This window comes from Astyanax mexicanus, chromosome 11 (genome assembly GCF_023375975.1).
Source record: "Astyanax mexicanus isolate ESR-SI-001 chromosome 11, AstMex3_surface, whole genome shotgun sequence".
NCBI lineage: Eukaryota > Metazoa > Chordata > Actinopteri > Characiformes > Acestrorhamphidae > Astyanax > Astyanax mexicanus.
In genome coordinates, this window is record NC_064418.1 from 30429374 (window position 1) to 30444257 (window position 14884).

At 36.5% G+C, this 14884-nt stretch overlaps 1 protein-coding gene across 26 annotated transcripts in view; it reads right to left on the reverse strand.

Moving 5' to 3' along the window:
* Positions 1–3048: 3048 nt before the first annotated feature.
* LOC111192922 (deleted in malignant brain tumors 1 protein-like) overlaps positions 3049–14884 on the reverse strand; it is a 35498-nt gene continuing 23662 nt past the window's right edge. For 18 of the 26 annotated variants that reach the window (XM_049485205.1, XM_049485204.1, XM_049485199.1 and 15 more), the window contains 14 exons: positions 14783–14848; positions 14318–14476; positions 14097–14188; positions 9298–9397; positions 8972–9036; positions 8830–8853; positions 8648–8708; positions 8479–8560; positions 6438–6617; positions 6113–6297; positions 5069–5163; positions 4010–4105; positions 3839–3909; positions 3049–3601 (listed from right to left, as the gene is read on the reverse strand). In XM_049485205.1, the coding sequence (XP_049341162.1) occupies positions 9305–9397; positions 14097–14188; positions 14318–14476; positions 14783–14848 (410 nt within the window). In that variant the 3' untranslated portion in view covers positions 3049–3601; positions 3839–3909; positions 4010–4105; ... (6 more) ...; positions 8972–9036; positions 9298–9304. Of the gene's footprint in view, positions 3602–3838; positions 3910–4009; positions 4106–4502; positions 4561–5068; positions 5164–6112; positions 6298–6432; positions 6618–8478; positions 8561–8647; positions 8709–8829; positions 8857–8971; positions 9037–9297; positions 9398–12648; positions 13281–14096; positions 14189–14317; positions 14477–14782; positions 14849–14884 lie in introns of those variants that run through there. The other 8 variants (XM_049485208.1, XM_049485195.1, XM_049485189.1 and 5 more) reach the window with 7 other exon arrangements.

Here is a 14884-nt window from a genome sequence, read left to right on the forward strand (position 1 = left end):
AATCGGTCTACTGCGCATGCGCGGCCGCAAAATCTGGCGCATGCGCAGAAGACCGCAAAAAAATCGGTCCACTGCGCATGCGCGGCCGCAAAATCTGGCGCATGCGCAGAAGACCGCAAAAAAATCGGTCCACTGCGCATGCGCCAGATTTTGCGGCCGCGCATGCGCAGAAGACCGCAAAAAAAATCGGTCTACTGCGCATGCGCGGCCGCAAAATCTGGCGCATGCGCAGTGGACCGATTTTTTTTGCGGTCTTCTGCGCATGCGCCAGATTTTGCGGCCGCGCATGCGCAGTAGACCGATTTTTTGCGGTCTTCTGCGCATGCGCCAGATTTTGCGGCCGCGCATGCGCAGAAGACCGCAAAAATAACGGTCCACTGCGCATGCGCCAGATTTTGCGGCCGCGCATGCGCAGTAGACCGATTTTTTGCGGTCTTCTGCGCATGCGCCAGATTTTGCGGCCGCGCATGCGCAGTAGACCGATTTTTTTGCGGTCTTCTGCGCATGCGCCAGATTTTGCGGCCGCGCATGCGCAGAAGACCGCAAAAATAACGGTCCACTGCGCATGCGCCAGATTTTGCGGCCGCGCATGCGCAGTAGACCGATTTTTTTGCGGTCCACTGCGCATGCGCCAGATTTTGCGGCCGCGCATGCGCAGAAAACCGCAAAAAAATCGGTCTACTGCGCACGCGCGGCCGCACAATCTGGCGCATGCGCAGACTGCGCCCCCCTTATTTTATTGTTTTTTATTTTTCATTTTTTTTTTTTATTCTTATTTTCGTTTTTTGTCTAGAGAGAACAAACTGCTAACTTAAATCTAAATAAACCAAAGGTGTCTAATTCGGTTTATTTACACCGAATTAGACCGGAGAACCAAGGGAGCTCTTTCAGCCCTGTTAGGTAATTTAACTGGCTGTTTCATCTCTCGGTGAAGCGCGATCTTATTACTAAACTACAGCGTGGTTTAAAAGCAGCTGCTGATTGAGAAAAAAACACACCCTATGCTGGGAGAGAAGCTCGTAAAGCAGCTCTTAAACAGCGCTGGTTGTGTTTTTTTTCTGAACGGGCAGCTGCTGCAGGTAATCGGGCTAACTGAAGCTAAGGCTAGCGAGCTACGGTGGAGCTGGCTAAGCTAATTAGCTTAGCCAGCTCCACCGTAGCTCGCTAGCCTTAGCTATCTTACAGCGTTATTCGCCATTAACACGCTTCAGTTTAAATAGTCTCACCACGCTGTAGTTAAGTATTATAATAAGACCGCGCTTCACCGAGAGCTAAAACAGCCAGCTAGCTAAATTACTCACCGGGACTGAAAGAGCTCCCTTCGCGCTGCTCCACTCTACACCGGCAGGGTTATCACTACTGCTGCTGAAGGCCCACCGCTCCGCCTGTTTTACTGCCGCTGTTTTAAGACTGAGGGGCTTTTAATGAAAACAGAGTAAAGGGAAAAAACAGTAAAGAGCAGCGCAGCGGACCTTCAGCACCAGAGTGAAAAAACACTAGATTGTTTGACCCAAAATTACACCGAGGGTTTAACCTCCTGCAAACTCCCTGAAGATCCGGAAGAAAAGGGCGACCGTCTTGTTGTTACTGACTGAATGAAGGGAGACACGACCATTCAAAACTAGGTGTGAGGGCTACGGTGCCCGAAATGTTTATATATATATATTTTTTATTTATTTTATATTTTACTAGCACGCTTATGTAATTCAGAGTAAGTATAATAATTAACTATGAACAGTTATTTTAAAATAATATTGTTATATTAAATCTCAGACACCCTCCCCCCCCTCTTTTACATTGACTTTGGTTTCTTCCAAAAGTCACAGCTGAACTGCTGATGATGGATGGTGCATTAGTATAGCTTGTCTAACCCATTTCTTAACGTTGGAAATTGAACAGCACACTTAATTTTCTCTCAGCTCAATGAAAGGCTGGGTTTAATGGTTTAAACTATTAGTATGCTGTATTTTAGATGTGTTATTTTGAGATTATTTATTGCTAACGTTCATTAAAACATTTATGTTTTGTTATATTTAAATTTATAAATAAAATTATGCTTAACATTATAATGTTTAAAGCAACTCTGATATATAAAGATAGTGAGACAAATAAAGCCAAGTTTCTAAAAACACATTTCTACTGCAGTACAAATAAAAAAAAATAAAAGCTCAAGGCCAGTAAAAAAAAACAAACAAAAAAAAAACATACAGTATACTGGGAGGCTATCTTGTTAACCAGCTATTGATCAGCAAAGGGACGTCTTAGCAGGGCTAACATTACTGGCTTTTAGTATCCTAGTCTTTCAATACTTTATAGTTCAACTGTTTTTTTTTTACCTATGTCTGGATAACTTTTACAAGAAGAGTGTTTATAATTGGGCAAAAAAGGCTGTTGTCCCTGAAATGTCCAATGGAGTACGATGGTGAATAAGGGGCTCTGAATGCCAGTGCTGAGACACTGATGTGAAGGCTTAAGAAAACATTAGGAAAATAAAAAAACAGAGTCAAACCAAGCACTGAAATGTGAGTGTATCATAAAAGGTATATATATTATTATTCCATTTTTTTGGTACAAAATAAACATTAAGAAAAATAACCAAAACAGACCTCTTAAGTTAAGTATAAACTTAAGAACTTAAGAAAAAGCATTTTTGTGAATCCCCAGTTTAATATTTTCCCTCTGATTTTTGATCCAGCCATCCATTTGTACTGACAGCAGCAGATAGTGTATATCAATTCTAGAATAAAATTTTGGGTTTATACAGTTTGTGTTCTACACAATTACATAGTACATTAAAAAATGTGCTATGTAAGCTGCACATTTGAGATTTGATTTTAAGCCTTTTATATGAGAATGGCACTGACAGCGCTTCTGAAAAAGGTCACCTCTAAAACTGCTGATTCTAAAGAGTTTAGAGTTGCATGCCCACCTGTAAGACCAGACTTTTTACTTCTAAAAAAACAAGTCACTCAGATCTATCCTTAAAAACAATTGCAGAAATTCAGCAACCCAGATCAGTTGTTAATTCAAAAAAGTGACAGACAAGTGTTACAGAGACATTAGTATTTATTTCAATACATGTGTACTACAAAAACATGTTTCTGCACACATAACCATTGACCATTTCACAGTGGCAGCCTCGATTGCTTTATTTGATGTACACTCAAGCTTAAAGAGTAAGATTTACATTTTGGAAGCATAATATGCTAAACTGACACAAACATTTGTCTTCATTTAAAGACAAAAAAACATTTGACAAACAAATGCATAATATTGTGGTGTATGCACGGCTCAGTAAAAAGCTCTTACAGTGAAGATGGGGGATGGACATAAAGTTGAGGTTATATAGCTATAGCTATAGCTTTAGGGGCACAATATGCCCGAATCCAATCCCTAAACATCACTCACCTTTTATAAGTGTGTGAAAACCTACATTAGAGCAAAGATTTAGACCTTTAAAGATTTAGATACACAAGCAAGTGTCGTCTGCTACATAAGTGCAGGGTCACTGAAAGACACGGTCACACCAAAGTCCTCCTTGTAGATGTCCCAGGTTTTGGACTTACGTGGGTTGTCCAGTTCCTCCCTTGACAGATAGAGCCTGTTTTGGGACCAAAGCATTATAGATTGCATTCAAGCAGCAGTCCATATGATTTTTCCTTTTACACTGAAAGCATGAAATGTTTACTAAACTGAGAGGGGACAAAATATCAAAATATTCTAATTAATGAATTAAGTGGCCTGGCATTTTTATGTATAAAATCTAAAACCAGAGTGGTCTGGTAGGTAAACAAATCCAGTGTCTGCTTCTGAGGACAATGGACAGCAAAAACCTCACCTGTTGTTCTCTACAAATGAAGTGTTGAACCAGAAATAGAAAGGATAGTCCTCATACCCCTTTGGAAGACCCTGGGCATAGAGAACAATAGAGAAAAAACATTTTGCCAAACAACTGGAAAAAACGATGTCCATAAAATCATTCTTACGTTACAATAGATTGGGAACTTACAGCCCTGGATTCAAACATGACCTTAACATCACCACAAACCACTGGCCCTTCCTGAAAGCTGATCACCACGGCATTGTTTTCAGTATCTGGGAACAGCTGGTAAAATATGAGAACACAGTATATGAGCGAACAGTAAAATAAACACAAAGGAACATAAGACAAACATCTGAAAGACCTTTCCCAACAATTACAATGTGATTTTTGTTTTAGTGGGCTGCTACTGTCTTTAAAGGTTCAATATTATGAGCTTATTGAATATTTAAAAGTTGTTCTTTAGTACATATTTAAAATATGATTTGGGGTTAAGATGATACCGATTCACAAACGCTTTCACTAGTGTATGTATGTACAAAATCTTTTAATAGTGTATGTAAGGCTGTTTTTTCACACTATAGTTTGTTTGCTCTGGTCCAAGTCAGGTAATTAATTGATTCTCTTGGAGCATTTCCCTTAATATTTTGTTGTTTTAACAGAGGATAAAATTCAAGCTCACCAAAATGAGTCACAACAATCTTTGTAATCTCTTTGGTTGTTGGTCAGAGCTGTCTTGGCTGGGAGCAAGAAAGTAAACAGATTTCTGTGCAGTTTAACATGGAACAACAGCAGAGGTGGCATGTGTTCATTTGACTGACTCCACATCTTAAAACTGAGTATGCTTGACAGATGGGTTGGATCAAGGTCAGATCATGTTCTCATCACAAACCAACCAATTCAGAGTTCAGACCAACAGTTCTCAGCAGTCTCATTGCAGTTGTGATTACTGTACTCATCCATGTCCAAACAAACAGCACTACACGTAAATATGAACAGTTTATTTTGACAAATAAAAAAAGTAGGTGTGAAATCACCCTAAACTACTAAATCATTTAGGGGTTGTGGGATTAGCCCACTTCACATGTCTGTTCTGGATATGCCATATAGCTCTGGTTTTAATTAGGAAACCACTGTGTTTAAGGTTCACAGTTTTTCACTTTTTTGTACTGAAACTACTCTTGTCATTTGACTATGAGGAAGTAAATACAGTTTTATACTGTGGAAAACCTTTAAAAGTTAGCTTACCCTACAGTTCGTCTGCGTGGCACAGACACACTGGAACACCTGCTCTCTTTTCACTATGATCATCTTCAGATCACTGCCATTGCCCTTTCCCACACCTGCACAACAAACACAGCAATGCCCAGGAGCATTAAATGACATAACCAATACACATAACAGTGCAGTCACTCTGAAAGGAGCAGACTGACTGCAGATTTTAATTGGAACTACACAGGAAACAGCCCCTAAACATACACTGCCCCCCAAAAGTACTTGATAAGTCAGTCTCATTTCTTTATTTCTGCTTTAGACTGAAAACAAATTGGGTTTGACATTAAAAGATGAATAGGAGACAAAAGGTCAACAATTCAGCTTTTGTCCGAACTTACCAATTTGTCTTCAATATTCATCTTTAAATTATATTTTTGTTACACCAAAATGTTTTCACTAGAGCAGAAGAAAAAAAAAATCAATTGGCCTCAGTGTTTCAATACTTTTGTAGGAGAGTGCAGACATACAGCTCTGGGAAAAAAAGAAACCACTTAAAAATCTCATTGAAAACCTCTGGAATATAATCAAGAGGAAGATGGATAATCTCAAGCCATCAAACCAAACTGAACTGCTTGAATTTTTGCACCAGGAATGGCATAAACTGATCCAAAAGCAGTGTGTAAGACTGGTGGAGGAGAACATGCCAAGATGCATGAAAACCATTTTTTTCCCCAGAGCTGTATGTTTAACTACTTGGTCTCAGTCTTCAACTGAGCACAGCAGAAACTAAAGGAGCAGTTCTGACACACTGAATATATACATACACATTCACCTCACCTCAGGAGAAATACAGTACCTGCGCACTCTCAAACTAAACGCTGTCAATCAACCATGTACACACCATCGTACCCGTGAAAAAAAACCCTCCTCAGCTAAAATGAATAAGTGAATCCAGTTTGGATATGGCTTTAGACATTCAGCTGAACAACTATGGTGATGGGTTAACCTAAAAATCAAATCAAATACATATAGAAAACATTGATGATGTCTTTAAATCAGTGAAAACTTCAGCATCACCTTTGCCTCCTTTGCAGTGGATGGCAATGACATTCCCTCAAACTGGCAGTGTAGTTCAACATGTCACTGAGAACACAATAACACAAAGTTCAATATGTGAATAAGAGCTTAGGTTCTCTGCCCAAACCCAACCCAAGGTCTGACCTGGCTCGAGATTTCCCACCACTTTCCTCAGGTTCCTCGGGCTAAAGAAAATAATATAGTTATAGGTTATTTTCATTTTATATAAAGCTATGAATCAAAATATAGCAGAAACAAATCAAACTGTTTTAAAAAAAAAGTTGCACAAGTGCAAAGTGCACACTGTCCATATTACGCACTTCACCTGCCGCTGCGCTTTCCTCCAAATGTGCTGGCTGCTTGGCAATGCTGCATCAGCAGCAGCTCGAAAAGAAGCGGTGGCTGACTTCACATGTATCGGAGAAAGAGTGTGCTAGTCTTCATCCTCCTGTTTGGTGTGTTGGGGCATTACTAGTGATAGGGGGAGTCCTAACGAGTGGGTTGGCTGTGTAAATTGGGGAGAAAATAAAATTATAAAAGAATTTATTTTCTTTTCTTAAACCATGTTATATTATACTAGATTAGAGGAAAGTCATTCAGACATTGTTGTAGCCTAATGTTTAGGCCTTTGGATCATTGTTTGCATTGTTCATGTTATAATCTTTTGGAGATCTGTTCCTAATAATTAATAATATTTCTCTTAAATAATAGGTCTTATTCATTCTTCACTCATTCTAAACAGAACGAAAATGTTTTTTTAAAAGCTCAGTTTTAATGCTCTACTTACTCAAAAAAGGCCAGGTTTAATTCGGGCTTTGGCTCAAAATGACAGTGTATGGGGCAGGTTGGGTCGAGCTCTAATGTGAATCCTTATACTGCATTCCATCTGAACTAGGAATTCAGAACTGGAAATTTCCAAGTTCTAAGTAGAACATTTCAACTGGAATAAACCCACAAGTTCAGAACGCAAGATGGCTGCACCAAACATCAACAGTAGTAAAAGCAGTAGTATTTTACGTTTCATTAGCACGTCTAGCTGTTCATGTTTCCATTGTGTGTGTGAATGTGCGTCTGGTATCGCTGACAATGCAAAAAATTATAACCTGGGACATATCATGTGGGACATTTTTTGGTTACATTTGCTATAAAACACTGGTACATGATTAATAATTAAGTTGTAGTAAACATGAAAGTCTTTAGCTTATTTTATAATTCCCTCTGGAAAAAAAGAAAACAAGGGTAAAATATGTATACACATGTAGATTACAAATAGTGTTAACCTATAAATTTAAATTATTTTCTGTGCCTTTTCTACATTTTAATGACCATAGCGTGTTTAAAACATCAGAGTAGACAAGAATGTATATCAAAACTGATTATAGTAGGCCTATATTTACATTAAATATATTTAAATAATAAAAAAAAAAAAAACATTTATTTAAGCAATGCTAAGACACAATCTTCAATAATAAAATGTGTCAAATTCTGAGCGCTCCATAATGTAGGGCTAAATTACTTCACTCTGCACTGATGTATTAATCAGCTCAGGCCCATTTCAAACACTGATAAACATTTCTAATGTTTAACCTGTAAACAGTATTTCACACTTTCATCAAACATGATATAGAATCTTCTGTTTAAAACTTTGAACAGAATCAATTTTTAAATAAACTAATTTGGCATATATCTGGCTGTCAGGGAATATGTTTAGGTTGTGTCTATATTGTGTAGATTCTTTATTTTTTAACAGCTTTTAAATGCATCTGTTTAAATGTTGCCTTCTTGTCACCATTACTGGCAATTTACTTGCATATATAACCAATATGCTTCCCAAAGAGTGGAAGAGAGCAAGAGCTTAATTACAGCCTAAACACCTAGATTTTTCTCTGTGAATTTACAGTTATATTCCATCTGAAACTCCAATCAAGTTATCAAATTATTTTTTAAATAGCTTTTCTCAGTCGATAAACAGAGTCGATAAACGGAGTCGATAAACAGAGTCAATAAATGGAAACACAAAGATCACAAAGAGTAAATATGACTTTGTTTTTTTTTTTTGTTTTTTTTCCAAAACTTATCCAGGCCTGAAAATGACTATTTTCAAGTTCCTTGACTTTTCCAGGTTTTTCATGACCCTGTTCCACAGTGCTTCATATACACCTCAATAATAGCTAGTTATGTACAGGTGCAAGTTTCACTTATAGGGTAAGACATTTTTTCGACATATTTTGTACAGTTATTTTAACAGAACGTTGTCGACTCAGGTGTGAAGTTATTCCCAGCTCCAACATCCAACATAAAAGCTAAATGGAACACAACGTTAACGGCAGAAGAAGCATTTGAGTAAAGTGCTGCTCATTACTTACTCTAATGACGGTACGTTATGGTCGTCAATCGTCACTCGTTGCACTCTGTAATGGAAGAACAGTGGATCGTAGCCTTTTTGACCTGAAACAAGACCAAAGCTATGCTCAGCACCACTCATTTATTGAGTGTCTCCAGCAATATAATATAATATTATATGATCTAACTTACTGCAGAGATTGTAAACTCTGTAATGATCGGGATGCTTTGTGTCCAGAAATATGGCAGCTTCCTAAATACAGCAAATTGTAACATTGTTACATAAAAATCTGTTTAAATCAGTAATTCAGCTAAAATAATTGCCTTCTACAGACTTTTCAGTTTTATTTTATTTTCTTAATTGTTAAGCTTACTTTTATGGGATTTCTGTAGAGTGCCTGCTTTCCAGGTGAGGGAAAAGACATGGCAACAAACATTATTAACTATTGGATCCCAAACCATAAGCAGAAAATCTAGATTCAAATAAGATTACATAATTAGGTAAAGCATCCCAACCTGTGACATAGGTGAGATCCAAATCAAATCCATCCTTTTTGTTACCGCCTTTTGTTCTCAGATACCTGCAAGATTCACAAATGCCACAAATCAGCATACAAACAGTAACTTGGGTGTATTTTAAAAGGTTTTGATGGATTTTAATAATTTTCCAACCTATTTCTAAATACATCAAAATGTTTAATTGTTTTATTTAATTCTCTCTGAATCATGATGAAATAATCAAACTGTAATTAAGTTTAACATTTCATTAGAATCTATATGAATAATTGATATAATTTAATTAAAATAAAAGAATGATGGCCAGCACCCATTTAGATCCTCACCTTTCTTCTAGCGACCTTCTCCAGATCTTTCTTCTGAGAGGCCAGACGAAAGACACGCACCAGGATAACTATCCTCAAAGCCCTCAGGAAGCTCACCACCCTGTTAATGATAGAGAAAATCACATGAATAGCTAAGAAAGAACAACATGTAGATGAATAGTTTACCACATCATCTGAACACAGCATTTGTTCTTTGCACTGTATGATAATTTAATGATGAATGGACTAATCTGCGTCATGAAGTAGCTCCGTAAGTTAGCAAACTAACTTACATAGCTAAGCTGTTTTGGTTCTACTGTCCCCAAACGCCCCATAAACTCGAGCCACGAGACTCATATAGCTTTCATTGCCAAGATTTTACCTGCTATCACTAAAGATTAATAAGATAAATACACGTTAGCCCTGTAAATCCACCTAACGTGCAAATGATCTTAACGCCAGCACGAACGAGTAACGGATTAGTAAACACGCAGGTAACCCTCGCTGTTTCTGAAAGAAAACTTCTGCTCTGTCTCTGTTTATACAGCCATGGTTTGGGTTTAAAGCTGGGTTTGTTGTGCTGGATATTTGCTGCAATATTATGAACTGAGATCAACCAGTGCTAACCAGTGACTTTAAAAAACAAATAAACACAGCTGTTACTGGACTGAAGGGGTTTTAAATATATTGTAGCGTCCGCCTGGACTCTGAAAGAAGGACCGAGTAGGCAGTTTAAGTCGCTTTATTGACCTAACTTAGAACACAGGTTGCTGTAGGCCGCAACCACGCCGAAAAATTAGTGTTGTGTCGTTCATGAACGATTCGTTCGAATGAACGAATCATTTGAGTGAACGAACTGAATCCAATCACTTCCCCAGCTGATTCGTTAATTTCTCAGTTCAGTAGTTAAGCTCAGCAGCGACCCCACAGGCCGGCAGGGGAACTGCTGTGTGGTCTGTGAATCACTGAATCACCGGCGAATCTGGTGGCGGAGACTCTAATTGCGAGGAAACTTGCTCAATGCTCAGTGATTCCTTCACTCACTGAACTGTTATCAGGGCTGGCGCTCTCGAGAAAGAAAAACAAGGTTGAGGCCTGGTAATAGTAATAATAACGTATATTGTTATCGTGGTTATTTTTTTATAATATTATTACTATTAGTAATAATAGTTGTATAACAAGCATATTCATAACCAATAGACAAAGTTTCTGAAGTAAAGGGCATAAGGCCACCTTTATCATGATGATCCTGTTTGGATTTAATTTGTTCTGCACCCACAACAGTGAGCGTATGAATGTGTCTTTGTTTTATTTATATGTATTTATTTTAGTTTCTTGACCTTTTGTTTTGCACTACAGTTACGCTATTTATTTTCAATTTGATTGCACATTGAAGTTGATACTTTCTTCTGAATGTAATTTTTTTATGTTAATTTTGCTCTTAATGTAATATCTATGTTGCAGAAGTTCATACTTATTTTTTGTATTATGTTATTTGTAATGTGATTTATATATATAAATCACATTACAAATAACATAATAAGAAAAGTCTCCCGTTTTTTTTACAAGTGTTGTAAAATATATATAAATAACAAATATTGAAATATGTAACTAAATGTTGGGTTTATTATACGATATTGTATAATAAACCCAACATTTAGTTACATATTTCAATATTTGTTATTTATATATATTTTTACAACACTTGTAAAAAAAACGGGAGACCTTTCCGTCTCCCATCTTTTTAGTGAACTTATTCTAATGGTTCAGTTCATCTAAAAGAGCTGTTATGCCCATCACTACGAAAAATAACAAAAGGCTAGTGCTAACTGGTTAACTCTAGCTCTCACTCTCAGCACACACTGGCAGCTCTTCTCTCTCTCTCTCTCTCTCTCTCCCTTCACACACACACACACGCGCTTTCCTGCTCTGCCCCTCCCCCTACCCCAATCACAAGCCCAGCACAGAACAGAACAGTGAATTCACAGTGAACAGAATATAAAAGCAGCTTCGCTACAATATAGCTAATTATTAAGAATTTAAAGATTAGGCTCCTGAAAGCCAGTAATGTTGACCCTGCTAAAAAGTCCAGCTCAAAATTAGAAGAAAACATTCCCTATACTCCCTATATTTAACGATATAGCCTCCCAGTATAAAGTACGTTTTTTCTGCTTTTGAGATTATTAAGTAGAGAGTGTAAATCTGTACTGCAGTAAAAGTGTGTAGTTTCATAAACTTGGCTCGACCTAAATTTGGCTCACTATCTTTATAGGTCAGTTGCTTTAAAACAAAGTAATGTTAGCATAATGTAATGGAAGTGTGACTATTTTCACCGGGTAAAAGAAGCTTTTTTTTAACACAGGGGGACTAATTTCATCCCTTAATTTAAAACTTCACAGTGCAGTTTACACTACACTGCAAAAAAAAAAAAAAAAAAAACTAGACATAAAATATATGCAAATTAAGAAAAATATATGTATTAAGCAAAACAAATCTGCCAATCGGGTAAGCAAAATTTTCTTAGTAAGATTTCTTACAAAAAAGCAATGGCAAAGTCTCAAAATGAGTGAAGTAACACCTAAATCAAGCAAAAAAGTCACTGTTTATGGACACAAGAATCAGAATAACTTGATTGCTGCTTAATTGTGCTTATTTTGAGTTCAAATTACTTAAAATAAGGTACAAATTCTAAGTAAGAATGATTAAGATAACTATCCCTAAAATAAGCAAAATAATCTAACACTTACACCATGCTTAGTAAGACAAAAAGTCTTATCAGAGAAGAAAATAAGATTTATTGCCTTAAATTTAGATAATTTCACTTGCTAAGATTTAGTTTTTTGCAATGTAATGACTGTGAACAACTTATTACAATATAGATAACTAACTACCTATGTAGTTATGTATGCATTAGTATGGTACCTAAGCTGTCAGTCCTCTGCTATTCTGAGCACTTCAGAATAAAGATGAATCATATTTGTCAGCAAGTTCTTAGATTTTAAAATGCTATTTTATTATACACACACACACACACACACACACACATATATATATATATCATATACATATATATAATGAGAGTACACCAATTTAGCTGTGAGTAAAGGAGAGATTCTAGTTGAGAAACTGTTAAAATGAAATGTAGTTTTAAGAATGTCAATTAGCAGTATTGCCATTTTATCTCAGTTTTGGTTGTCTTTCATTTTTGCATCATCTGAACCTGGGAGTTGTTCTTTAAATTGTCAATATGTCCATACATACACCTTGTTTTAAATAGCTTGTGCTTAATTTAAATGAAACAAAACTTAAAAGCTGGTGTTTTAATAAATATTAGCAATAAATAATACACATCTAAAACAGTAAAACCATAAATGTAATACATACTTTTTATTTGACTAGACTAGGCTAAAATGTTTTGTTGACTAAATGACTAAAGTGTGACAAACAAAAGACTAAAACTAAATTAAAGTCACCTGTCAGAATGAATGCTGGACTGTATCTGTACTTAATTTTAAATACTTGTCATTCTTAATTCTCTGTTCTGAACATTTTCATCCAGGCTTGCTTGTTTAAAAAAAATAGTTGTTTTACTAATTCTATTATTTCATCATTATAGTGTGTATCCTGCAGTAAAGTTATTTATTTGGTTACTTTTTTTGACATTTCTAGTTTAGTACATTAATTACAAATACAGGCAGTGTATAAAATGGTATGAGAGAAGTGCTGAATCAGGGGTTTGCCCAGGATCCCATACAAGCTAAAAGCAGTGTATGTTAATGAGACAAATGTATGAAATATGGAGAACTGTAGATCTTCTTATTTGGATAAACTATTACAGGACTACAGTAACTATGTGAAAGTAAATCTACAGATCTTTCTCTTCTGTAAATTCAGGCCCAGTCCCCGAAGACCCAGCATCTTCAGTGTCCTGGAGCTCAAGCAGCAGCACTTGCCACTCCACCGTCTCCATCCCCACCCGAAAGAGGAAGATCAGCAGAAGGAGGCTTCCAGGATGTAAAGAGGAGGAGAGGAGAGGGAGAGCAGATCAAAGCTTTGTAAATTGCTTTCTAAATAAGTGTTTTTTTTTTCATTGTTATTGCTTGTGTCTGTGTTTTCTATTTATTTGTTACAAAAAATGTAAATGTGGGTTTGAGGGCCTGATTTAAGTGTCTCCCTATTTCTTCCTTTTTTTCTTCTTTCTTTTCCCTTTTCCCCAAGATCTCATGACCTCTCGCCACAGAAATAACTTTCTGGTCTCAAAAAAGTAAACAGGCACAGTAACATATTTTGATAGTTTGAGGTGCTACACATTTGGTTCCTACAGCACATGTGAACCTACAGAAACTCCATGCACAAACAATAAAATAATCCCTGTCAATCATCTTGCATTACTGTTACAGAAACTAAACATCCACAGGGTCTAAAAGTCTAAAATTGCCCTATACTGGAAACTGAAAATACTGGTAGTGCCCTATGATAGTGAATATTAAAGTTGCAATAAAAGAGCAATACATAGAACAATAAAAAGCAAAGAAAACTAAAATTATTGTTAAAAGTTTTTTTATCCAATAGCTTTTATAAATACATTTTATTGAATGAGAAGATACATTATTCAGAACATTATTCAGTGGGAAGAAAAGATTGGTGTAATTTATTAACAAAGGAAGAAAATCTACAAAAAAAACACTAAATATTTAAACACTAAAATATAACAATATGAAAAGAGAGTTATCTGACAAGTATTTGATTAACTGCTACATTATTTCTGTAAAGACCAGACATTTCTGCTTTGAGAGAAAAAAAAAACATTTTACTCTTACTTTCAGTTGAGACAGTAATTCTTTTAGGGATGAGCCTGGTGTCAATCTCCTCATAGACAGGTCAGCGGAAGTCTTCCTCCTCTTAGAGATCACTGTGAGAGAGACAGAGAGAAACATTGAGTCAGTTCAGTAGAAGAGAAGACTGATGACAGATTGAAGGACTAATGATGATTATAGAAAGTACAGAAAGTGGATTTTAGATGATCTCTAAATCTCCCTACCTCTCCTGAGCACTCTGTTCTGATAAAACAGCACAACCAGAAGCACTAAGGCCAGGAAGAGCACATATCCCAGAACCAGGAGAGACACTGGATAGATGGAGGGAACAGCTGGTGGAGGAGTTTGTGGAAGTATGATTCTTCTTGTCTGTGGTTGAGAATCTAAAAAACAAATATACAAAATGTATAGACAATTTATACATGAACACAGTCCTTTTATTGGATGTGAATAATTTTGTGATGAATATTATGGAAGAATACATATGAAATGTCTATAAACACAGAATGATCTAGACAGACTGGTGCAAAGCACATACAGACTCTCACTATTGTTACTTTCTATCCTTCCCAAAAACATTACAATTATTAAATGATGGAAACCAAATGTGTGTGACCAACATTATGATCAACAATAGTTACCGAAGTTGCTATCAAGCCTGTTTACAATGGAGAAAAGTGGTCCCTGACCTTGCAAGACAAAATGTCCCATCTGTCCTCTTTTATTATTTAAAGGCAAAGTATGATACAGGAAGCCTAGTGAGTGAGCATAAAATAACAATGTGATGTAAG